General features: G+C 34.1%; 3 protein-coding genes and 2 long non-coding RNA genes across 5 annotated transcripts; 3 read left to right on the forward strand and 2 right to left on the reverse strand.

Annotated features, from left to right (window-relative positions):
- Positions 1-980: 980 nt before the first annotated feature.
- Positions 981-2,007, forward strand: LOC133703068 (uncharacterized). The gene is made up of 2 exons (XR_009843827.1): positions 981-1,049; positions 1,443-2,007. It is a non-coding gene; the product is annotated as an uncharacterized LOC133703068 (long non-coding RNA).
- Positions 1,309-2,213, reverse strand: LOC133703061 (uncharacterized). Its single transcript, XR_009843826.1, has 2 exons — positions 1,961-2,213; positions 1,309-1,774 (listed from the first exon to the last, which is right to left on the reverse strand). It is a non-coding gene; the product is annotated as an uncharacterized LOC133703061 (long non-coding RNA).
- A 1,952-nt stretch (positions 2,214-4,165) lies between these two features.
- On the forward strand, positions 4,166-5,707 carry LOC133687475 (UPF0481 protein At3g47200-like). The gene has a single exon (XM_062107044.1). The coding sequence runs from the start codon at positions 4,220-4,222 to the stop codon at positions 5,519-5,521; it is 1,302 nt and encodes a 433-aa protein (XP_061963028.1). The 5' UTR covers positions 4,166-4,219; the 3' UTR covers positions 5,522-5,707.
- Positions 5,708-9,483: 3,776 nt separating this feature from the next.
- Positions 9,484-10,011, forward strand: LOC133682683 (uncharacterized). The gene has a single exon (XM_062106158.1). It carries the CDS (start codon positions 9,484-9,486, stop codon positions 10,009-10,011), a length of 528 nt encoding a protein of 175 aa, XP_061962142.1.
- A 4,290-nt stretch (positions 10,012-14,301) lies between these two features.
- Positions 14,302-16,256, reverse strand: LOC133686592 (UPF0481 protein At3g47200-like). Its single transcript, XM_062106984.1, has 2 exons — positions 16,005-16,256; positions 14,302-15,425 (listed from the first exon to the last, which is right to left on the reverse strand). The coding sequence occupies exon 2, from the start codon at positions 15,147-15,149 to the stop codon at positions 14,589-14,591; it is 561 nt and encodes a 186-aa protein (XP_061962968.1). The 5' UTR covers positions 15,150-15,425; positions 16,005-16,256; the 3' UTR covers positions 14,302-14,588.
- Between the last annotated feature and the right edge of the window lie 11,245 nt (positions 16,257-27,501).

Genomic DNA, 27,501 nt, shown 5'->3' on the forward strand with positions numbered 1-27,501 from the left:
TCATATTTATTAACAAAAGCTGGCAGTTGTTATCAGTGCTATGCTCTTATATAAATTCAATGCAACGCAAGCTCATATTTTAAAACCCATCGCATAGATCTACTCTACTCAAGATTTTCATTTTAACATTTAGATCAAAATTTTGGATTTGGATGAAAATTCAGATGACAGGACTGAGTATGCTTCAGTTCAGATTATCCTTTATGGTTCTTGTCTACTTGCAGGTCATGCTACTAGTGACTGGGATATCAAAAATGTAGCAGCTGATTCTCTTTCAGAATGGATAACTCCAATATCTCCTGCTCACAATGATCATCTGGTTACCTTTTCACAACGATCTAGACACTCCACCTCTTTCTGGATCAATTCAAACACTGGGTCTGGCAACAATTCTCCTCTCCATTCAATATTTATAAGTGTTTTTGAAAAAAATTAATTTTTTTTAGTTTTGAATTAATTTTTTTTATATTTTTAAATAGTGTTGATGTTAATGATAAATTTTTTTAAAAAAAAAATATTTTATACATTTCTAAAAAAAATACTTTAAAATTTTTTTTTTTTCCAAATGCACTCACTCATCCTTGCTAACAAATCTTCCTCGAAACCTTCAACAAGTACGGATGCTATTGGCAAATCAGTGATGCTAGAACAGTTTGACCATCCTGGCATGCTTGTAGTTTATCAAGAAACGGACAGCAACCTTAATCTTCAAGTTGCAGAACACGACCACTTTCTGCTTGGTTGCGGGATTGGATTCAAGTACTCTGTATCCTTGGGAGGCTGAAAGACATAAAGGTTGCTTTGTGTATGGTGGGGTGAAGAAACATACAGGTGAAAGCTTGAAGCTCAAGTGCAATTTGGATAAAACAAATCAAATAGTAAGCCAGCTTTGAAATGAGAGAAGGAACGAGCAAATATCACCCAGTGAGCTTTGTAGCGAAAGGGGCAGAGAAATCTTCTTCTGGGACCATTACTGGACCACAGGAAGGAAACCTACACTGTTTATTTCAACAATGAAGCTAAATCAGTAAGGGTATGCAACTGTACAGGTAAGTAATGTTTTCTGATAGGACTTTCAAAGAAGCAGGAAATACAATTAGTTAGTTTCGGTTCAATCTTTTCTGTCCCTTCCGCGTGATTTTACTTCTATTTTGACAAATTGCTTGCAGTTCGATTATGTAATAACTACGTTGCAGAGAAAAAAAACACAAGACATAGGAGAAACTAGCATTGGTTTAAACAGGATGCTACTTAAACATCAAGCATGGCCTCTATAGAACAATGGCATGCAAACCTGCTCAAGACAACTGAAAAAAATGACTGCAGGTGTTTTATGAACAGAATTGTTTGAACAAGAAATACATCGCACAAGAAAAAATGATTTCACAATATTACGCAGATGTCAGAGTAATTCATCTCAACTTAGTTTTTGGGATTTTCAGTTTCAGTGAAAGTGGCATTCATAGATGACAATCCAACAGTATCAGGACTGTTGAGCTGCTCAAGCTGCTTCTTACCACGGCGAAGCAAGTACTCAATGTAGATGAAATTCTTGCGATCTACTTGTTTGGAGTTGCAGCGGAACTCAGCTGAAACAAAGGATTCAATCTGCCGTCGATCTTCAGGGGACTTTGAACGAGCTGCTCGTAAGAAGCCCCGGTACAGACTAAGCACTTGCTTCTGCATTCCAGAGAGTCTTGTTCTTCCTCCTGTTGATGGTCCCATTGCATAATTTCAATGCACTTCACTGATCAGATTTTGGTCTTCTAAAGCACTAATGAACAAGGAAAACAACATCAGTCGGTTATGTTCGTATTGGCATTTTATCAAACACCATATGGCCATTCGGAGCAGGGAGCAAAAATACTAACATAGTGAAGAAAAAAAATTGCAGAAGGAATCTTAGACCAGATCAATGAACTGGGTCCTTGTCCTTTTTACCAAGGAACTTGGAAAGCACCTGTGAACACGTATTGTAAGAGAATGATTGCCTCTCGTTTTGATCAACAGTACAGAGAATTCATAGAGAGAGGGATGATTTCTTCACGTAATTCAATCGAGAAAGAAGTGAAAACCCATCACCGGAATTAGATGAATCTGAAACAAATTCCAAACCATTGATAATGGATCAAGAGTGTAGGAAAGGAAGAACAGATTCAGCTAGTATGCGAGAGAGAATGGTGACTTTTTGGTTATAGATTCAGCTGGAGAGGGGGGGGGGGGGGGGGGGGATATCAAGAGTGTACATGCATATTACTCTTCTTGATACTTGGACTGTTGGACATGACTTGAAAATCTTGAGTTTAATTAAAATTATTGAGACCGAATGTCAGTCCATCTAAGATTCGTTGAAGGCAAGAATCAGACTTACCAATAATTTAAGCCACGGGCCCAATGGACTCTATGCATTATTATACAGGAGGCTCTGATTAAATTAATTGGATATAGATTTATTATATTCGAGTCACGTGAATTAATAACAGTCTAACAAAAATATATTTGGGGAAGATGAATGGGTCCAAGTCCAAGAAGGTTACTCTCTTTCCCTCTAGTTATGTGGATAATAAAAGAAGGAAAATATGAGAGTCAATTAATGCATCCTGAGAATTACAAGGAAAAAAAAGGAAAGATGAGAGGTAATTCATCAAATCAAATTAAGAGAGCTATTTGAGAGTCCTTATCCTTCTTATCCTGAGAATAATGGACATAAAAAATTCTTGTTTGTTGGAGAAAAGATCATATACCATTCTTAAACCCTCCTTCAAGCATAGTGAGTACTATATCATTTGTTCGTGCTTTATTATTAATCGGATAATTTATTTTGAACATAAAAATATAAATGTTTAGAGGTTGCTAAATGTTTTTTTTCTTTAGCAGAAAAAAATTAAATATAGGAGCTAACTCAATGGAGTTGATGGGTTTAAAAATAACTTGAATGATCAATAAAAGTATAGTTTCATTATAAAAAAACCAAGACAATATTTTTTTAAAAAAAATAATTAAAATAACAATATATTGGATCGACCTGTGTCTAACTTGTCAAATCCATAACCCTGGTCATGAGACCATGATAACCCCATAAAAAATAAATCGAAACAAACTATGAAGCCAAATCCTCAATTAACTCAATGTTTAAGGATGAAATTAAAAAATATCTAATTTAAAAAATAAATCAATTTAAAAAATGACACAATTCAACATGGATTAACCAATCAAACCCGCGACTTGAGTCATGAGACCAAGATAATCTCATAGAAAATAAATAAAAAAAAATAGAAAGACTAATTCTCAATAAATAAAATATTGAAGGTTGATGTTAAAAAAGTCAATTAAAAAGAGGAAACAACCTGAATCAACCAGATTAACTCGCCAAACCCGTGACTTGGGTCATGAGATTCTAATAACATCATAGAAAGTAAATCCAAACAAAATCATGAAGGTCAAACCTCAACAAATCAAATGTTAAAAAATAAAATAGAAATTGAAAAAAAAAACAGATTAACTCACTAAACTCATGACTTAGGTCATCAAGAACTGAGGTAAAGGGTGGCATGCCCCTGCAAATTCTTCCCTAATGTCTCCCCCATGAAAAATTATAAATTTTAGCCTTAAAATTAGTTAATTTTAACATTTAGCCCCTCTAAAATATGTTTTTTTAAAATTTGCCCCCATAAACCTAATGTCCTGGCTTCGTCCCTATGGGTCATAGAAAATTTAGCGAAATAAATTATGAAGTTTAATTTTAAATAAAATAAATATTAAAAAACAATTAAAAAAACATTATTAAAATGAATAGTTGTGAGTGAGTGCTACAGAGTAAAAGTATCATTTTTTTAGTATCTTGCTAATAAAGAATTCATGTCCATCGCAGAAATATCATATACCATTCTTAAACTCTCCATCAAGCATAGTGAGTGTAAAGATTATACACGCGCTCGCGCGCATATATATATATGTTTTGAAGCAAATCTAAGTATGCAAGTTGTAATTTAGAGAAGCTATGTATGTTGTAATAAATATTTTTTGTGAATGTTTGACAATATTTTGTGTGATATTTTCATTTCCTCTTTACATTTGTCTTGGAATTTGTATAAGCATCCGTATTAATTAATCTGATGATTAATCCGTATTTTCATTTCCTCTTTACATTTCAATGATTGATCTGATGATTCTCTTTGATTCCGGCGAACATCTGATCAATTGAGATTTGCGTCACAGGATGGAGATTGTTGGAACAACAACTGAGCAGATGAAAAGGAATGATCATGTTTCGCTTGACATTGACAAACTAACAGCGTCTGTGCAAGAGGAGTTGAAAACCTTGCATGCCTTCTCTAATAAGTGTTCCATCTACAGAGTTCCTAAAAGACTGCGCGACTCGAAGGAATATGCCTACACGCCTCAACTAGTCTCCATTGGGCCCATTCACCATGGAAAAGAAGAGCTGAAAGAAATGGAAGAGCATAAAAAAATATACCTGCAAGAGTTTCTTAATCTGAGTGAGGCAAGTGTCAAGGAATGTATTGCAATTGCAGAGAGGGAGCCAAGATTGCGCAACTGTTATGCAGATAATTTTGAAAATATTAGTGCAGAGGACTTTGTGAAAATGATGTTGCTAGATAGCTCCTTCATCATTATGGTCTTCCTGAAAGAGTTTTCCCCTTTCTTCCGAAGAAACAACGACCGTATATTCGGTAAATCGTGGATGATAGAAGACATAAAGATGGACACGTGCTTGCTTGAAAATCAGATTCCGTTCTTCATTCTTGACGACTTGCTTAAGCTTTCCAAAAAACCGGATGGATGTTCCATGATTGAGCTTACTCGTTATTTCTTATCAAGCACATTTGGGGATTCATGGGTGCCAAAGGACATTTTGAAGCAAATCAAATCCTCTGAAGTAGAGCATTTTGTTGACTTTCTAAGAAAGTGTCAGCGGCCAGCAAAGCGGAAACAGCCACAGCCTCTTGAAACTCGAACCACACCGAGTGCAATGGAGCTCCATCAATCTGGAGTCAAGTTTAAGTTGGGGTCCAAGGAAAAAATATTTGACATGAACTTTGATTTTCATAAAGGGATACTGGAAATACCACCACTACTTTTAGACGATGATACAGAGAAGTTATTTAGAAACCTCCACGCCTTTGAGCAAAGCCATTGCGGAGTTGGATACGTAAGTGACTATATAGCTACCATCAATTTCCTTGTTCGTGGTACTAATGATGTAGAAATACTTGCTAAGAAAGGAATTATACATAATTGGCTCTGTGATAATGATGCAGTTATGTGTGTTCTCCATGATCTTGACAGAGGAAATGCTGTCTTCGAAGACCATTTTTATTTTGCTGATGTCGTTGAAGGTCTGAAAAAGTACTGCAGAAAGCGGAGGCACAAATGGATTGCAGCCTTGAAACATAATTATTTCCATAATCCATGGGTTTCCATCTCTGTTGTTGCAGCTGGGGCTCTTCTAATACTCACTGTCATACAAGCAGTGTGTTCTGTCATTCAAGTGAAATAGGTTCTACCCTTTCGATCGTGTCCTACAAATAAAAGTGTGTTCTGTTTGTGTTTCCTGTGAGATTGCTATAATGTACTTCATTAAATGATCAGTGCTAGTTTCTTCCACGTCTTGTTTTCTCTGCAAAATGGTTTGTATCAATCAACATGCTATCAATTAGTCAGAAAAGGATCATGTAATGAATGGCATTGAAGAGCTTGTAGGTAAACATATGCCGGGGCATAAACTAAGAACAAGTTCAAAAAAAAAATTGCAGCAAGAAGAACATATGCTATACTTTAAAAGAGAAAAGGAAGAGAAATACATGTGCTGTTCTTAAGCTGGCTGGCCCCTGTCAAACATAAGGAGATCATAAAGCAAATTCAACATTCTGCCGTACAAAAAAAGAAGAAGATAAAAGCATACTTCTCGCTTACTTGTCTGTGGATTTGTATTTAATAATAGAAAACTTAGGATTTAACAAAGCTTCCTTCAGAATTCTAGTTTCCTGCTGCCAATCTGAACTCTCCATTGTTACTTATTTTTGGATTCCTATATAAAAAATAAAAATATAAAATAAATATAAAAATAAAAAAAAATACATATTAAAAAATATATATTTGGAAGGAATCCAAAAAATAAAATGAGTGAGAAAAAAGCATTGAAATGCCCACAAAATAGCGAGAAATTGGTTGAAGAGGTTCAAAAATAGAAGAATTGAAATTTTGACAATATATTTTTTATTGATAAGAGCTCTGAGGACAAGAAAAATTCAATTTGAGAAAGAAAATTTCAAAATCAGATGTTTATGAACTTAATTAAATTTTATCCGAGGTTTAATTGAATTTATGTGAGGGTTTGATTGCAAAAAAAATAATTTTTTAAGTCAATTTAAGCTTTTATTGAAAGAAATTAAAGTTTCAGGGTCCAATTATAATTTTTAAGAGTTGATTTGGTCAAATCAGGGGCTTAATTGCATAATGATTGAAGTTTGATGGCCAATTAGAGACTTAATTGAAACAATCCGAAACCAAGGACCAAACCAGAAAAGGCACTACAATTAAGGGATCCAGTTACAGTTTTTCCAGGGATTTGATTACAAAATTGTAAAAAAACTTCAATGACCAAATCAGAAGAAATCCAAACGGCGCCGTTCCATTTAAGCACTATTCACTGTCTTCTTAAACATAACAGCTGTGGCAGTAAAGGCAGGAGACGTTGGCAGTGATAATGGAACTGTTTTCAATCAGGAGTCGCGTCTCGCGGCTGATGTTCCTCGCCGCCGTGATGCACGCGACTGTTACCAAAAGAACGCTTGCGTCCTCTGGCTATAATAGCCAGAGGAAGAACCGAACACGAGGATGGGGGGAAAAACAGAAAAGATGAGATAGAGAGGGAAAGAAAAAGAACAGGGGGAAACAGAGGGAGAGAAAAAGATTAAAAAAAATACAGAAAGGAACAAAGAAAGAAGAAGACGGGAAAGATATGAAAACAAGGGAAGAACCCCTGCCATCCTCCATCACACAACCGCACCAGCACTGCCAACGCCATCGTCAGCTCATCATCTTCTTCATCCCAGCAGCCACGCCAAGAACCGTTGAGAGGGGAATACAGGAGAGAAAAACAGAAAGAAAAGGGAAGGGAAAGACAGAGAGGAGAACACAGGGGCTTCATCATTTCAAAAAAAGCAGAGAAAAACCAGAAGAAAAAAGACCCAGCGTTGATCGTCTTCATCGTCCCCAGAACCAGTCACCACCGATCCTGCGCAGCAGTTTCATCGCCATCGTCTTCATCTGTTTTAGATACCAGGTAAGCTTCACACATTTCTCTTCACGTTGCATTGTTTCTGTCACTGCATGCATTTGTTTTTTTTTCATTGTTATGTTTTACTGCTCAAGCAACAATTACTGTTCAAGTGAATTATAATTCACTTGAACAGTCGTTGAGCAAGCACGCGTGCCTCTTATGGTTCAGTGACCCAGGCTAGGTACAGTAAAACAAAAATAAAATTTATTTCAGAAAAATATATGATTTTTCAAAAAATTTATTACTTGTTGATCAATATTGATTTGTATTTTTATACTATAAAGATACAAATCTAGTATTAAAATACTTGGTTTTCGTCAAAACATAACAAAAAAATATTTTTTTTTCATGCACACAGCCAAGCCTCTTAAAAATAAAAAAATTCATTATATTGTATTTTCATATAACAAAAAAAATTTAAAAAGATATGTATTAACATGCATTTTTGGCTTTAATAACTAGTTTATTAAAGCCACGAGGAGTAGGCCAATATTTCAAAAATTCCAAAAAAAATTATTTTGTTTTTTTCTTTTAATATTTGCGGTTACAACCTTATACGTAAGATGTATTTCAGATATTAAATTCTTTTGTTGACGTCGGAACAGTTAGGTTTTACTCGATAAGATAAGGATTTCCTTACTAAGGACGACTTTTCTTAAACCATAAACGGACCAACAACTAGAAAGCACGACAAGACCTTAGATTTTATCAGACAATAAAATAATGCAGCTTACTTAAGTTGGGCGTATTTGGGATGCTAATACCTTCCCTTTATACAACTAGTCCTCATACCCGATCTTTGAGACCAGTTAGGGTTTCTAATGACCAAAATATTAGGTGGTGACTCCTATTTTATTTGTCCACTAATAAAGACAAGAATTTATTGTCTTCGTGTATTTTCTAGATAAATAAATAAGAGATATTTTTTAGAATGGATGTTTTCGCTGCTATGTCGCACACATGCGACAGAGATCATTGGAGAGATTCCCTTCTCCCAATGTACTCTTAAGTTCCTCTGCATCCAGATGCCATAATAGCAGCATATATTGTATATTCTAAAACCATCACTCAAGCATAGAAAGCATAAAGGTAACTCAATGCCTTGCCATGACCAGAAGACCAGGAGGTTGATGAAGACATTGTAAAGCTAGAATAAGACGAGGTGTGGAATTGCAGAAAACACCACTAGCTCACCAGGCAAGCCTTGTAAACCTGTCGATCCTACTTCAAACAAGAAAACTCTTCAGAAAAGCTTCATAGCACTTTTTGAAGATAGTGTTTTGCTTTTCAAGAAGGAAAGTTTTTAAGCAAATCAACATTCTGGAATGGTGGGCACGGACCAATTTCTCATTTCCTCTTTAATTAATAATTTAAGTTACTGAATTAAAATATTTTTTTATATAATACTAGAGTCTTGAATAATCAAAAGTTTAAATTTTATTATTTTTATTTATTTAATAAAAATTAAATATAAAATAATATGGGTTTATGTAAGTTTGAATCTAAAAGGTTTTTATTTAAGTAAATATACTAGAAAATAATATAAATTATAATTTAAAATTTATTTAATAATTTAAATTATTAAGTTAAGCTCATAACTGCAGGTAACAGGAAGATAGCGAGATAAACATATGGATTTTCTAAATTAGGACTTACTTTGATTGGCTTCAAAATCCTCGCTCTAAGTTCCTCAAAGAACCTCTGCAGCAAAATAATTCTGAAACTTGCAAACTTGCTTAGTTTTCATATGCACTCTTTCTTACTAAACGGAAAAACAAACTCGGAGATTTTACAGTTTCATTTTCTACACAACTTTCTTTTGCTTCTATAATTCTAAAACTTTTCTTACCTTGTGTTCTGCCAGTTTCTGTGTCTAAAAATATTTACACTCAAGTTTTAAGTTCTCTTCATTTATAGGCATTTAATTTTGTGACAAAATATCCATGGTTGGAACATGCCTTATTTAAAAGGTCTTTGAGAGTGTAGTACAAAGTGATTTTTGTTAAAAAAATATGTTAAAATAATATCTATTTATTTTTTAAAAATTATTTTTTATATCAGTACATCAAAATGATTTGAAAACATAAAATAAAATAAACCTAAAAAAAATATAATTTTGAAATTTTATAGAATGTGGTCCAAACAGTGCTTAGTATTGTTGATTTTTACCCAGTGCAATGGATCTCCATCAAGCTGGAGTCAGGTTTATGTTGGGGTCAAGCAAAAAACTACTAGACATAAAATTCGACGCAGATAAAGGGGCACTGGTAATTCCATGTTTAAAGATTGAGGATGACACAGAAACGTTATTCAGGAATGTCCAAGCCTTTGAGCAATGCCATTTCGGTTCTGGTTTTATAGGTAACTATATCACTATGATCAATTTGGTTGTTCATGCTTCCAAGGACTTAGAAATACTCGCAAGAAAAGGAATTGTAGAGAAATGGCTACGTGATAACGATGCCCTCTTAAGACTTCTCCACAATCTTTCCAAAGAAAATATTGTCGATAGGCACGATTTCTATTTTTCTGATGTCGTTGAACATCTGGAGAAGTATTACAAAAGGCGTAGGCACAAATGGAAGGCAGCTCTGAAACAGAAGTATTTCGACAATCCGTGGACCATAATCTCTGTTATTGCAGCTGGAATTCTCCACCTACTTGCTGTCATACAAGCAGTGTGTCCTATCATTCAAGTTGTTTAGATTCTGCGATTTCAATTGTTCTTTTGTTTCTCTTTTTCTGTAAATAAACAGTGTGCTCTGTGATTTCCTCTCCTGAAATTGCAATGTATTTCCTTCAGTAACTAATCCATGTTAGTTTCTTCCACTTCTTGTTTATCCTTCAGTAACATATTAGAACAAAAAAATGTAATAATTTGGAACATGATCGACATAAAAAATTCTAGTTTATTGGAGAAAAGATCACATACCAGTCTGAACACTCCTTCGAGCATGGTGAATATAAGGAATCCTTGTCCGTTGGAGAAAGATCCTATACCATTCATGAACCCTCCATCAAGCACAGTGAGTGTAAAGATCAGGTACATATTTCAAGTTCAATTTCGACCAGTCAATTATCTACTCGTTGAATGGATCGTTATCTAATACACGCACTCCGATATTATTTTTGAAAAAAGAAACTGATTTAAAACTGAAAATGTCAAATTATTAAGAGTTACAAAAAGAGGGAATCATTATCAGCATAACCTTCTCGTCAACTTAGCCGTCATATGCCCAGGAAAAACCTATATTCAATAGAAAGTACTATTGATTATAAACTAAAAGAGAAGGGTGTTTCCTGAACTATTTATGTTAATAATATTTGTTTTTTTTTTCTTTTAATTTTTTTATCATAATTTTTTTTAATTTATTATCTAAAAAGTTATCAAAATCTTATAATATTGTTTTGTTTTGATTTTCCCAACTAAAACTTGTTCCAAATCAAACTGCTAAATAATCCGAGGCCCAAGCCATCCTTCGAGGTCTAATTTTGTGGCAAAGAATTGTGTAGCCTGGTATTGTTTTCTTGGATTTGACTCCATTGAAGTTAGTGATAACATAATGTATCATATTATATTCGTGAAATTCCATTTCTAATTGGACTCAGGCAGGGAATGCTTTAATTTCTATGGAAATAGCTACTATGTTTAGTATTAGATTGTTAAACTCAGCTAGTTCAAATGAGTTAATTTGGAAATCTCTACCTAAAATATTTTAATAAAAATAAATAATATAATAAAACCCGATTAATCTGAAATGATTTTTACTAACCCAATTAACTTAATTAAAATAAGTTCAAACTCAAGACATGTATGATATTGAAGACGCAAGACTTTGTGGAAACCGAGGTGGCAAGGTGGTGGATCTACTTTAATTTTTATGTTTTTTTATCAATATTTTATTTGTGTAATAATTATCAATCACATGACATTTAAAAAACTATAAATTAAAAAAACACTACTTTTTTAAACGTTTGTGGCTGTGTTTAGTATGTAACAATTATATTGAAGTGTTTGGTTATAAACCAATAACAGATCCAGATACTTGAGTTATGGCTTTTTGAATTTAAAAATAATATTAAAATATATATTATTATAGAAAATTACATTAAAAACATAAAAAAATTAAAATACCCCATATGCAGCTAAATAGTTTTCAATGAAAGGTCAAAAACTATATGAGCAACATGTTTTATTTTTGTTAACCTTAGGGTAGAATAATATTTGTATTATGCAAATAATTATGAAAAAAACTATCATACTCTTATTAAAACGTTTAATGACCAATGAGCCTATAGAACCCACAACCAGGATTTTAATTTTTTCAACCAAAAAACAATATGATAATTTAACTTTATATAAAAAAACATTAATCTCATTTCAAGCCTTCTAGGCTTGGAAAATTCATTGTGCAAGTCTACAGTGAATTATATCTTGGTTCATTATATATATTTTTTTTTTCATTCTTTCTTCTTCGAATATAATAAATTTATAAAATAAGTTGTACAAACAAAAAAGAGTTTACAGTTAAATTCTACTGTATATGAATGAAAAATATTGCTTCAATAAGACAGTATTTGTTTTTGCATTCTAATAATGCTTCTAAAAAATTTTAAATTTTTTTATTTAAATATTTGGATCTGACATGATGTTAGATTCAGGCGCAGGACTAGCAAACCTAGACATTAATTTGGCAGACCCAGATAAGCAGATCTGATATTTTTGTGAAGCTCAGGTCAGCGGGTCTAGACCCAAACAACTTGAATATGAGAATAATGTGAAACCCAAATGAAAATACTAAAACTAATCATGTTCCTAAGATTTTGGTATTGACCATCTTGATGCCGATGTAGTTGGTGATGGCATGGTCTCGTCCTATCAACCAGTATCTAATCTACGGGTATTTGGTATTGTAATGATAAGTATTTTAAAAATAATAATTTTTATTTAAAATATATTAAAATAGTTTTTTATTCATATTTTTAATTTTAATATTTTAAAAAATATATTTAATAACTTTTTAAAAACAAATAAACTTAAAAAACGTACATAAACACATAAAAAAAAACATAAAAACAAACCGTGCTCGAGGATTGGAAGAGAAGGCATCTCCGTTTTACTTTCTACAGTGGTATGATTGATCTGTGGCGACAGCCTTCAGCGCATTAGATGCACAAAATGCCATCTGGCTAGAACTTTCTACGTTGGTACAATAATTCTTAAAAAAAACAAAAATGTTACTGTACAATGATTCTTCAAAAAAGAAAAAAAGGAATGCTAAACTTTTTCTAGATATGCTGCTCTATGACCTGGACACTTGTATTCAATTGAAATTGATAATTGATTGTTTGTTAAAGTATATTTTATTTAAAATTATTTTAAAATAATATTTTTTTTATTTTTAAAAAATTATATTTAATATTCAAATCACCTGAAAAGATAAAAAAAACAAATATTTTTTTTCAATGCGCAAATCCAAACGAATTTTGAGACCACGGGCAGAGCTGCTGCAAACATTAAATGGAACAGTATCCTCCTGCTCGTGAGATACACGAAGTTTACCTAAGATTTTTTAACTGTACAGTGAAATGATAATCAATCAACTTGTCGGTTATGTCATTCAACATGCTTTTTTCACCTATTAATTACCTCAACAGGGGCAGAGCCGGGATTAACTTGCAAGGAAGCCAAAACCAGGATAATTTGTTAAGAGGGACAAAAATTTAAATATTACTATTTTTGACCCTAAAATTTAAGATTATATTGGCGTGATGGGTCGTCTTCTTTTTCTTTTTATTTTTGTAGGGGTTTAGCCCTGCTAGCCCCTTATCTCCATACATGTAACTAAAGTTACAAAGAACTATCGGAATAGAAACAAATAAAAAATTAGTTTGAAATTTGAAATTATTATTTTTAATATGTTTATTTATTTTACATAAAAATAATATCTCTAAAATACAACTAAATCATCTAAATTTTTGAAATAAAATAAAAAAAAACAAAGAAAATAAACTATATTTGTTTTGTATATATTTTCCATGTATAGTAGTAGGTTTATATAGTCAAATATTATAATGAAATATTATAACTGTCAATGAAACTATATTTTTATTAATAAAAATAATTATATTTTGAATTAAATTGGATATCTACTATTTAGTTTTATCTCAACAGTCATAAATATTAAAATTAATTATAAAAAATAAAAAAAATATCATTAACATATTAAGTTTCAAACAGCAAATGTCATATTTTGGTATTATAAGTATTCATTTAATAGCATTAAAAAGCCCAATAAAGAGCTCATCTACCATGATTTTCATTTAATTTATTACACAATATAAACCTATATTTATATACACTTAAAGAGAGAGTGTTTATTTTCAATGTAGGATAGATATATTTTTCATTATTTATTTATTTACAAACTACACCAACACCTAATATATCTAAAAAGTTATCAAACTCTCATGACACAAATCGCAGGTTTGATAGATTAACTTGATTGACTCAAGTTTTTCTTTTTCTTAATTTTTTTTTAATTTTATCATTTAATATAGGGTTAATTTAAAATTAGACTTCATAATTTTTATTTTTTATTTACTTTATATTATGTTATTTCAGCCTCATTACTTAGAAATAATGTTTAATGGGTTAACATAAGTTGACTCGAGTTTTTTTTTAATTCCTTTTTAATTTGTTTTTTTTTTCAATTTCATCATTCAACACTAAGTAAGTTGATAGTTGAGTTTTTATAATCTGTTTTAATTTATTTTCTATAGAAATATCTTGGTCTCATGATCAAAGTTACAAGTTTTGTTATTTTCGCTCCGATTAAATCATGTCATTTTTTTTGTTAAAAAAAAATTTAACCCGACCTGCAATGTAGTGCGGCTCAATGATATAGTTTGTTACTATATTAGAAAATATGTATATTTTTGCTGAGGATTTTCAAGTATTGACAAGAAAAGGAATTGAAAATTAAGAAAATATAAATACTAATTAACCAAGGATTGAAAATTAAAAAAAAAAAAAATATTGCATTACTTTTTATGATTAATTAAGAGTAGATGAATCAAAGACATAGAAAATAAAAATTTAAAAACAAAATACAAAATGTTAATATTAATTTGGGCCAGGCTTTTTTTTTCTCATAAAAGCCTGCTGAAAGATTAGTTCAGCCTTGAGCTCGTGCCCATCTGCTTCACCAAGCACAGAAGTTAAGCTCAAATATTCTCAGTTGGTCAAGGCCTAGTCTACTCCAGCCAGCTTTCTAATGGACTAGAGATGGCGGCCCAACTGAAATTGGACACCAGCTTGATGCAGCGTCTTCGCAGTTCTTGTTGTTAGGCGTTTGAGTATCTTTGGCCGGTGTGGCCTTGTTGGTTGCTGATAAATTCTTAGGAAGTCAACAAAATGTTCTATTTTTGAAGAACTAAGTATCTCCACATAATCTTCTGTCACCCATGAATCCCACACACCTCTTAAGAACTCATGGACAAGCATAATTAACAAACTTTCCTCGTGAGGATTGAATATCTTGGATAGCTTAAGCAAGTCCTGGAGAATGAAGAATGGAAGCTGGTTTTCAAGCATGGACAGATCTATCCCTACTTCACCTATCATCCATGGACGAGAGAAGAGACGGGCGTCCCTGCCTCGGAAAGCACTGAAGCGTCGTTTCAGTATGACCATAATGACGAAGGCAGGATCTACTAAGATCATTTTCACAAATTCTTCACTGCTAATATCTTCAAAGGTTTCGGCATAACAATTACGCAGTGTTGCCTCACTATCGCCAATGAGTTCAATAAAGTCCTCCAATCTTGCATATTGCTCCATTTAAGAAAATCTTGCAGGTACATTCTTTTATATTCTTCCATTTCTTGGAGCTCCTTTTTGTCACGATGAAATGGATCAATGGAGACTACTTGAGGTGTGTAGGCCTTTTCGTTTAACACGCGCAGTCGCCTGGGAACTTTGTAGATACAACACTCTTTAGATAAAGGACTTAAGTTTTCCAAATCCTTTCTCATATTTGCTGCTAACTTGTCAATGTCTAGAAAAACATGATCTCCCTTCTCATTTTTCTCACTTGATTTTTCGGCGGTCTTCATCCTGTGAATGAACCGGGATTATATCTAGCTATCAGACTCAACAATTATTCGATGTTACTAATACTCAAACAAATACAAACATAAATGTAAAGAGCAGATGAATATTCTATGAATTCTCACACAAAAGAGTCTCAAATAACTACAGAAAGCGGGAGATCTTATTGAACTTTCATTTCAAACCAAAGTTATTAGAAGAGGCCTCGGTCCAACCCAGTCCAAAGCTTGGATAGCAGGTTAGATGGGTCAACCCCAAACCACGTCATTTTTAGTATTTTTTTAAAAAAACAATATTATTTTTGATAAAAATTAAAAAAAAAACCTGGAATTAACCGGGTTTGATAAAATCAATCAAAACATTGATAAAATCAAACAAAACATAGGTTAAATTGCTGAGTCATTCAGATTTAATCAGATGAACATCCACCTTGGTTAAAAAAAAACCAAGCTCAAGCCTAGTCAGGCTATAAAGTGACCCGCCAGATCAAACTGAATTTAATAACTGTGATTCAAAGCATGCCTTATGACAACAAAGAACACGAAGATAGCAAAAAACATATGGCTTTTCTAAATTAGGACTTACTTTGATTGGCTTCAAAATCTTCCCTCTAAGCTCCTCAAAGAACCTCTGCAGCAAAATACAGCACGCTATTTTCTCGGCAAGCAAACTTGCATGGCTTTCATACGCTTTCTTCACAATAATCAGAAAATCGAACTCGGTGATTTTTCAGTTTCATTTTCTTCAGAATTTTCTTTTTCTTATATAATTCTGAAACTTTTCTTGCCTTGTGTCCTGCCCGTTTCTGTGTCTAAGAATATTTACACTGAATTTTTAAGTTCTCTACATATATAGGCTTTTTAATTTTGTGACAAAATCTCTACATTATTGTAATATAGTTCTTCTGTACTTGATATTCCAATTGGTGAACAAATTCTTATTCTTTCATGTGGGCAATTCCATGCATGCTTGAAACACCGTTCTCTTAGTCTTTATCTATGGCCGTGGATCAAGATCAAAGAATATATCCTATTGGGTTAATGGTAAAGTACACGGTCCCCTGGCAGCAAGCCAACTTGCCAAATGTATATTGCTGCTTAATCGGTTCCTTTTTCATGATCCCAATTTAATTAACAAAAAAAAAATTAATTTAATCTTTGTCGCACGTAGAATAATTTTTTTTTAATATAAAAGAATTAATGTGTAGATATTATTAGTTTGTTTTTTAACATCAAATAAAAAATATAATCGTGAAACAAAAAATTGATGCTTAAATATAATAAAATATAATAAAGATTATATGCACTAATAAAAAAATCATGTAAGATCTCACATTAAGTTCTACCTTAGCAAAAGAATTGAATAATGTTGAAATTTATTATAGTGAACATTATTTACTCTCTTTCCCTCTAGTAATGTGGATAATACAAGAAGGAAAATATGAGAGTCCATTAATGCATCCTGAGAATTACAAGGAAAAAGAAGGAAAGATGAGAGGTAATTCATCAAATCAAATTAAGAGAGAGGATTGAGAATTATAAATGAGAGTATTTGAGAGTCCTTATCCTTCTTATCGAATAAAAAGATGCAACATATTAGAATAATGGACATAAAAAATTCTTGTTTGTTGGAGAAAAGATCATATAGCATTCTTAAACCCTCTTCAAGCATAATGAGTACTATATCATTTGTTCGTGCTTTATTATTAGTCGGATAATTTATTTTGAACATAAAAATATAAATGTTTAGAGGTTGCTAAATGTTTTTTTTCTTTAGCAGAAAAAAATTAAATATAGGAGCTGACTCAATGGAGTTGATGGGTTCAAAAATAACCTGAACGATCAATAAAAGCATAGTTTCACTATAAAAAAATCAAGACAATATTTTTTCAAAAGCAAATTGAAATAACAATTTATTGGATCGACCTGTGTCTAACTTGTCAAATCCATAACCTTGGTCATGAGATCATGATAACCTCATAAAAAATAAATCAAAACAAATTGTCGATACACGACGTCGGGCGACGGCTCCCACTTTTTTGTTTTATTTAACAAAAAGAGTTTTTCTCTCGATTGGGGGAAATAAAGATTTTATTGGAGTCGCCATCTAGTAATTTGAGGGAACTAGAAATCCCAAATTAGATACTGGTCCCAGAGATTCGAGTACGAGGTTAGTTATGATTAAGGGAAGGTAGACACCACCCTTAAAACATCCTTTCAAAAGAAAGGTTACCCTTACTTGTGTGTTTTTTATTTGATTCAAATGCGATTATATTTTGGGCTTATTTGTAAATTTTTTATGATTAACGTCGGTCCGTAAAAATAGGAGACACGTTAAAAATAACATCAGTCCCTAAAAATTAGAAGATTCGTCTAAAATATTAACGTTTATCCCTAAAAAGGAGAGTTACGTCTGGGTTACCAAAAGAGATAATGAACACAATCCATATTTGGTATTTACATTTTTAACATCGATCCTTTTAAAAAAAGAGACGTGTCTACAAATAATATTCATTTATAAAAACAAATTTTATTTTGATATTATTGAGAAATGGATATAACCATATTCGAGAATTGGGCTTTGGACCCACGAACAATAATATGATAAAATGGGTGTTGGAACCACGTTGTTTTTTATATTTTTTGTTTTATTGTTTTTTACATGCAAGAAAATTTATATACAAAATAAAAAAAAATGTTAGAAATCTCAAAAAATTTACCTGAGTGTCACTGTATAGGTAAAAGACTGAAATACCCTCGAAGTTCTCTGAAAATTACGAAAATGCCACTGGCGGCGCGTGTGGCACACGCGCGGCTACTGTTGGCGGAGGGGAGATTTTCCAGCGAGATTTCTGGCTAACCGATGGTCGATCCTGGTAGATCTGATGTCGAGGGTTCTGATGGTGATGGTCTCGACGGCCGTTGATGGCTGACGAGGGAGAATCGTCGGTTGGAAGCTTCGAAGGCCGACGAAAATCGCGGCCCTTTTCCAGCCAGATGAGGCGGAGAAAACAATGAAAACCACCGGGGTTTTTGTTTACAGCAGGGGAGAAATCTTTCTGTGGTGGTGCGGAGGCTGGAGACGGCTGGAAAGTGGAGATCAGATGGGAGAGAGAGCGTCGCCGGCGAGAGGAGAAAGGGAGTCTGAGAAGTGCTACGGTGTGAACGCGCGCATGGTGCAACGGTGCAGCTGAAGGCTGTGAACCGTTGGATCGCAGTTGAACTGATCCTACAGCTGTGCTTGGCTGGATCTGCAGGTTGATCGGACGGTCCGCATGATCAGAGGTGTGATCTGGTGTGTCGCGGTGTACCGAAAGCTTGGTACACCGTGTGACGTGGCGCCACAGGATCTAAGAGTAAATTGTTTTAAGGGCTGAGATGGATTTGGGTTTTAATCTAGTGTGATAAGTCCTATTGTACCCTATTAAATCAACAGTTCAGATCCAAACACTATTAGATCTAACAGTTAGGATATATTTGGTATTTTTCAAATTATTTTTTTTGAAAATCAATATCCTACTTGCATGAAGAAATAGTAAAAAAAACGTGAATAGTAAAAATTTGTTTTCTTTCTTTTTTTTCTTTCTCTTTCTTTTTTCTTTCTCTTTTTTTTCTTTCTTTTTTTTTTCTTCTGGCGAACTATCACTAGCTATTTATAGCCAATGACAGGGGACAACACGGATCTGCTTTAAGAAAAATTGTATACGCACAACTACTGAACTGATTGGGTTACAACAGTTGCCCCCTCTTTACAATGCTTACGGTGCAAAGGCATTGGAAAATTCATTTTCTTTTGACTTTGCATAGTAAGTTTTGTAAAGAAAAATGATGGAAGTTTTGAAAAATACACAGATTTTTCAGTTGGTCTAATTCTTATGGGTGACCTGCCCAAGTGAAAAACATGAAAGTGTTTTCAATGTGAAATACATGAAAGTGATTTCGACGATGGTTTTGTGAAATACATGAAAGTGATTTCAACAATGGTTTTGCGAAATACATGAAAATGATTTCAGCAATGGTTTTGTGAACCGACCCATCTGTGAACTACATGAAAGTGATTTCAACATTTTTGTTTTGTGTGAAATTCATGAAAGTGATTTCAACCTTAGTCTTGTGAAATACATGAAAGTGATTTGAAAATTGATTTTTTTGTGAAATACATCAAAGTGATTTCAACCTTAGTCCTGTGAAATACATGAAAGTGATTTCAATATTTGTTTTATGAAACACATGAAAGTGATTTCAGATTAGCATTGTGAAATACATGAAAGCGATTTCAACAATGGTTTTATGAAATACATGAAAGTGATTTCAATATTGGTCCTATTTTCCAGGTGACCACCCTGATGATAAAATGCGAGGAAACTCGCAAGTGGTCTAATTGTTCCAAGCGACCTGCTCGATAGCGAAGATGAAAGCAAAAGAATTTGGCGAATGGTCTAATTGTTCCAGGCGACCTGCCCGATGATAAAATGCGAGGAAACTCGCAAGTGGTCTAATTGTGCCAGGCGACCTGCCCGATGATAAAATGCGAGGGAACTCGCAAGTGGTTTAATTGTTCCAGACAACCTGCCCGATAGTGAAATACTTCAAAGTGATTTCAATATAGTTTTGTGAAATACATGAAAGTGATTTCAGCAATGAGCTTCAAGGTTAATGAAAAATTCTAAAGGAAGGCATACCTGTATGGTTGAGATCTGATTTGTAAATCGATCTCAGAGATGATGAAATCTTCTCAAGAAAGTCTTGTATGTACTGTTGGGATTTGATTTGTAATTGGATCCTAAAGATGAGGAAAGCTTCTCAAGAAAGTCTTGTATGCACGGTTGAGATCTGATTTGTGGATCCCAAAAATGAGGAAAGCTTCTCAAGAAAGTCTTGTATGTACGGTTGAGGTCTGATTTGTAAATCCCAAAAATAAGGAAAGCTTCTCAAGGAAGTCATGTATGTATGGTTGGGATTCAATTTGTGGATCCCAAAAATGAGGAAAGCTTCCCAAGGAAGTACTGTATGTACAGTTGAGATTTGAGCTGCCGTTCAAAACAATGGTAGGAGTAAATTCCTTGTAAATCATGCAGTATTTGGCAAAAGACATCATCAACTTCTTGCATTTTCAATACTCTCAAAGTTCTTAACTTTTGAAGCTTTAACCATGTCTTCCTCTTCTTCCAATGCTAACCCAAACCCTGTTCCTGCAGTAGAGCCTGCAGTTTGGCGTACTAGCTTTGAAGTGAATGGTCGTCCAGTTATAATAGAGGATACTGTAATGGACAACGAAGATATTGTTGTAACCGTGGCTAGAGATATGATCCTTCCTCGTGATGAAATAATGCTGGCAGCCAGGACCAATATTGAAGCAGTGAATCAGTCACTTGCTCTCAGTATCAGAGCTACTTCATCTTTGGTGAACGTTGCAGAACGTCTTTATGCCAGAAGACTTGAGTTGAATACTCAGGTTCATGATCTCCAACATCAGATCGAGAATTTAAGGAATAGACTCCGTGATGAGAGACATCACAGAAACAGCTTGGAGAGGAGAAACCAAGAGTTAAATACACGTGTTGACTTTTGGAGGGACTATGTTAACACACGACACCTCGAGTTCGAGGAAGAGATGGAGCGCATGCATAAAAAATTTGAGGAATTCCGAGGCATGATTAACCATCAAGATGAAAATATCCCTGATCGTTCTCGCACTGTTTAGCATTTGTACTTGTAAACCCCTTTTCCATGAATAAAAATCCATCTTTCTTGTCTTCATTTATGAATTTTGCTTTTGTGGAATTGCCATATTTGATGTGATTTACAAGAACTTCAATTCATGTGAGTCTCGTTGGATCCCAGTGGGAATATTGTTTCATGAAATATCTGCAAAACAATTATGCAATGCATGTGAAGTTAGATGATATGCAATGCATCTTACCTGTTTTTGAAATATAGGTTCCCCCCTCTTTGATGCTTCATCGTCATAGGGTGGCTTTGTTTGCATTCCAAAGCCTTCTTTGTTCTTTCGATGCATTGGCTCATTTATGTGCTAGCCATCCACTCAGCTGTAAATGCAGTGTTCATCTTGGGCTGTCCACGATAATTACTGCTCTCACTGTTTATCAAGCTTGACAATGCCCCCAAGTGTAGCGTTCTTGATTCATCATTAAGAAGTTTAACAAATCGTTCATCTCCTGGATTCTTTCAAGAATTGTTCTCTGATTGATTGTGCGCATCGTGCCAACACCCATCAAGATTGTCAATTAGTTATGAACTCACCTCCAGTTGAAACATACCCTTCAAGTATATGCAGTCATCCACTTTCATGGAACTGTCATGTCATTCAGACCTGCATTTCATACTTTGCAGTAAAAATCTCATCATTGTATGCTCAGTTTCTTTCTCAATAAGTTCTTCTCAACTCATCTAACCAGATTGTGAAAAGAAATGCCTCAACCTCATTAATGATGTCGCTTTTATCACCCATACTCATGTGGTGCAGTGCACATTGACTTCAAATCAGATGGTCCCACGGTCAGTCTAGGTGGATATGGTGCATTCTCCCAACATTCATTCAAAGGTAATCATGTGATAATATCTTTCAATAGTCATAGACATATTGGAGACGATAAACCAAGATGAAGATATGAAGATGTCTTTCAGGTACATCCTTGTTCTCAATTGTTGTCGGCATTTACTGGATCATAAACTGTTCTTGAACATCATTGCCCATAATTGATCTGAATGTGCTCATTCACTGATTATCTTTCTTTGAACCATATTGTCCTCAGTTCATTGATTCATCATTTGATCATCTTTACCCCCCTGCTGATTTAAATACTGTCTATTTTCCTTCTCGAAGGTCCATTGTATTGCCCCAGGAGTGTCGAGGAGAATTGATGTCATTTCTGTCAGGAATCTGAGAACTCGGTCGATGTTTCTCCTATTTGAAAATCTTTCTTATTTTGGAATCAAATCTCACATTTCAAAGATCATGTCAATTCAAGTCTGATTGTTGAAATGAAATCAAAGAGATGTCAATTTTTGAAAGTATTTTTGGAAATCAAGCTTTGTTGGTCAAAGATCCAACACACGCTATTCAATGTAGTCCTTTGATTGTCTTGTATTTTTTAGAAAAAAGAAATTGACTTGTTGTAAGATTAAAATGGCTTTTTCCATGGTTCTTTGTATCCATTTTAAACTCTAATTTTGGGTATATCTTTTGATTGTTTGTGATGAGGTGACCTTTTATGAATTTCAAGAAAAACAAGGTACCCGAGTCAAAACTTGAGGCTTAATCAAGAAAGATTGTTTCTTTTTCTTAGCACTAATTTTATCAGCATGCATAATAATCAGTAGCTTGATTCATGAAGTCACGACCTGTATGAAACAACTCTTCAAGTTTTGAGATCGCCATTTATCGGTTCAAATTGCTTACTTGATTAAAAAGGACTTTCTAAAGCACGTAATGTAGGCTATGGTTCATGGCTATGAAAGGAAGGAATCTCACAAGCTCAAAAGGTGTTTGAGGGTTTCAAGAACCTAGGATCACCATCAATTACTCATCAATATCTTTTCCTCACGTTGTCTTTATAGAGACAGTGACATATAACCTTGTTAATCTCAAAAATCAAAATTTGTTTAACATAGGTCATAACGCAAATCCAACTTTTCTTTGATGAATAGCCAATCTAATCTTTTGAAGATCGTAAAGGCTTTATCATAGACACACCAAAAGACATCACACTTGATTTTTTTTCGGGTTAACTTTTGACATTTGTTGTGTCTTTATCAATCTTTGGCTTTCTTCTTTTAGCCCTTTCTCAATCATTGGACTTTTGTTCTAAGCCTTCCCTTTATCCATCGACTCTAACATTATCTTCGTCTTTTCTAGGAAAAGATTCTCATTGCCCCCAGTGTGGGGTGTGATCCTAGTCAGGGTTTTTTATGAAAGAAATATTCTATCAGCTCAAAATGGGACTGCAAGGGATATATATTTCAAGAATTGTGAAAGGATGAAACAAAAATGGCCTTTTCTCATTTCAAGCAAGGTCGGTTAGAACCGATAAATTTTGACCTCATCCAATGTAATGGTTTAGACTTGTTAGAATCATAATTCACGAGTCCATAACTAATGAATCCACTACGTGTCATTATGCATACTGCTAAAACTAAGCTATATGGTGCGTGGTTCAATTTCATGTGTGAGCTCAAAATTTTCTTCGTCACCTCAGGTCATTTCAACAAGCATCAAATCATTCAAGCAAAATAATTTTAATCTTCAAGATTAACTAATCTTAAACGCATGTTGGAGCTTGATCAAAATATTTTGTCAAAATAACCTTTGAAAGAAACATCTCATGCTTTCAAAACAACAAAGAGACAAAGAAAAGACATGTTTCGTTAAAAGATGAGATGTGATCCCAAAATAAAATGCAGAATGACAAAACTCATAACAAAAAGGATCGACAGTTTAACACTCTTCTTGGATCAGCTTTTCTGGTGATATCTGTGTTTTGCCAAGCATTTCGATCACTTGTCAATATGAGGATGTTGAGGTGACAATATGGCCGATGACGTCATTTTGCACAAACTCAACTTGATTCTTGAAATTCTTGCAACTGTTCAACTGAATGGCACAAATCCCCCAATGATATTCATGTATCTTTTACTAAGGGATGAGGGCTCAAAGGCGCACTCAAAAGGAGTTGAGGGCTCAAAGGCGCACTCAAAATGGAGGTAGGGTTAGAAAACGCACCACCTAAGGGATGAGGGCTCAAAGGCGTACTCAAAATGAGTTGAGGGCTCAAAGGCGCACTCAAAAGGAAGTAGGGTTAGAAAATGCACTGCCAAAGGGATGAGGGCTCAAAGGCGCACCTAAAAATAGAGGTGAGGGCTCAAAGGCGCACTCAAAAGGAGTTGAGGGCTCAAAGGCGCATTCAAAAGGAGGTAAGGTTAGAAAATGCACTACCTAAGGGATGAGGGCTCAAAGGCGCACTCAAAAGGAGTTGAGGGCTCAAAGGCGCACTCAAAATGAGGTAATTAGCAGAGTCAGGGCAATAAGTCCAGAGTCTAACAGATGCTGGTAGACAAACTCGAGTGGTCGAGGTATGTCAAACTTGGCAAAGACATTTTAGCAGTTGATGTTACAGTGAGACCTGGTTGGACCACAAAATTAAGGCTTCCCATCGTCAGAATCATCCTTTGATTCATCTCTCATTATTGTTCTAGAATCCTTGGCAGAATCTTCAATCATTCCTCTCCTTGTAGCTTGTTCAATTCTTTCGACAATCCTCACAACCTCATGTAAATCTTCCAATGTTGTTGTGGTTATTTATGGATTGGTAGAAACTTTCCAACAACCAGGCAATCTTGGTAACGCACAAAAACATGTAGCACCACCACTGCCAACGTGTGGAATCATGTGTTGTCTCAACTAGAAGAGAAACTGATGAATCTGAAAACCCTTTTGTCTCCTCTTTTATTCCTTACTGGCAGTGCAACAAATAAACACCTATAGTGGGAATTCTGCTCTGTTAAAGTTTCAATGTCTGCTCTTGTTTTTCTCAGAGCAGCATCCGATACTGCTGGATCGGAATGGTGTTGACAATAGAGATGTCTGGAAAAAAGGCCAATGCACTAGGAACAGAAAGCTAGCAGCTATTATGTGCTCTTGGAATATGCTAAGGCTTTGAATGACTATCAGTGCAGTTGAATGAGAACAAGGGTTGTCATTAGTTGATGACTGAAGGCATTGCTGTCATTGTTCATGACGAAAAAGGAGAGGTGCAACTTCAATGGAACGTGGACAAGTAGTGTTCCCAGCCATTCTTGAAACTCAACACTTATTCAAACAGATTTGTGAGTCGAGTAGACCTCAGCAGGTGGGGGAACTTATGTTTCAACCCTTCAAGTAAATGCACAAATGGATGCAAAATGCCATATGTTTTATGCATGCTTGTTATTTGTTTCAAGGTTTCCTTATGACGAGGAATAGACCAGATCAGATTCTCTTAAAAAAGTTCTCACTGAGGACTCCAAACCTACAGGAACTTGAACCGATTTGGGGGAGAAATTTGATGCCATAAATCAGAATCAAAATAAACATTTGATGAAGAAATTCTCGTAACAAAAAGATGATGAAATTGCCTTTTATTAATTAATAATATTAAAAGTACAACAAGTCAATCTTTCCAAAGCCTTGGACCATCGTATGCTGAGATCTCATTAATTCCATCTCTGATCAACCCAAAAAATTGATGGAATTCATTTCTGGTCATTGGCTCACCATCTGCTATTTGTTGGGCTAGGCCTTTTAATCCTGAAGCATAATTCTTGGCATCATCTGCTTGTACATGATAGCGCATAGCTTCAGAAGCCCAACGTTCTGCTTCTCTTTCTGCCTTTTCTTTTTCTGATGATAAGGTTTGCTCAACAGAAAGCAAATGGTCGACATGCTCATCTAAATTGGCAATGACTAAATCTTGATTTTGATGTTGCTCTTGAAGTGATTCATTTTTCTCTTCCAATTTTAATACCATTTCCCCAGCTTTTAATGCTCTTCTAACCCATCTCTTCATGTTGACATCTTGCTTCCTCTTATCTTCTGACAAAAGTAGATATTTTTCTTGTAATTGCTGGAACTGAAGTTGTTGATGTTGTAGCTGAGCTGACAAGTCATCCTTTTCTTGTTTTATGATAGCCAAAGTTTTCTCTCGAGTGGCTATATTAGATTCTAACTTTCTTTTTTTAGCCCATAACTCTTCTATTTCAGCATTCAAACTTAGGTTATAAGATTCTTGTTAGGCGCGGACTTCTTCATGTATGTCTTCAACAGACTGAATCAAAGACCTGAGTGGCCCTTCAAAAGGAGGAACTTTGTACCCTTTCCCTCTCTTCTTTTGCCATATTGGATATCCTTCAGTTGTTTTTCCTTCTACTCTCTTAGCAGAAGTAACCCTACCAGGATGTTTCCATGCCTTCTTCACTGACTCCAATAATTTATTCGAGGTCTTGAAATCTTCATAAAATGTTCCCAGTTTGGTAGTCCTTGGAATAAACTGCTCAAATCCAAACTGTCGTAAGACCAAGTTGGGACAGTAACTAATACAGCAGCGGGCTCCTATCAACGAGACCAAGTTGGGACAGTAACTAATACAGCAACGGGACCAAGTTAGGACAGTTGGAACAGTAACTTTATCATACCCGAATAAAGTCCCCTGTAACAGAGTGGTTAGTTTCAAAACAATATCATTTTAGTGGTTTTTTGAAAACAAAACATCGAGATAATTTTTTGTAAAATTCCTTGGAAATAACCTGATTAAAGCTCACTCAAGTTTGATATAGTAACTAGGTTAAAGGTTGATTTATTGGTTCAAAAAGAAATCAAGCCTGGGTGGCTAGACTTCAAGTCGACTTACCGGCTAGAATAGGTTTGATAATTATACCTTAAATTATATTTATTAAAAAATAATATAAATTATATTTTAAAATTTCACGAACAGTTAGTAGATATGACGTGAAAAAAAAAAAAGCATTTGTCACGTCTTCAAGTCACTTGTGCATCATCGTGAAAACCTTTGCCAATGAGAAAATGTTGTTGTTCACGTGAAATCATGTGAGCCCCAGGGTCATGTCTATTGTATTCTGGAATGGTGGGCACGGACCAATTTCTCAGTTGCCATTTTCCTCTTTAATTAATAATTTAAATTACTGAATTAAAACAATTCTTTATATAATATTAGATTCTTGAATGATAAAGTTTAAATTTTATCTTTATTTATTTAATAAAAATTAAATATAAAATAATATGGGTCTATGTAAGTTTAAATCTAAAGGGTTTTCATTTGAATAAATATACTAAAAAATAATATAAATTATAACTTAAAATCCCATCTAATAATTTAAACTATTAAATTAAAATGAATTTTTTCTTTCCAATCTCATAACTGCAAGAAACAGAAGATAGCGAGATAAACATATGGATTTTCTAAGTTAGGACTTACTTTGATTGGCTTCAAAATCCTCGCTCCGAGTTCCTCCAAGAACCTCTGCAGCAAAATAATTCGGAAACTTGCAAACTTGCTTAGTTTTCATAT

This window comes from Populus nigra, chromosome 1 (genome assembly GCF_951802175.1).
Source record: "Populus nigra chromosome 1, ddPopNigr1.1, whole genome shotgun sequence".
In the NCBI taxonomy this organism is placed as follows: domain Eukaryota; kingdom Viridiplantae; phylum Streptophyta; class Magnoliopsida; order Malpighiales; family Salicaceae; genus Populus; species Populus nigra.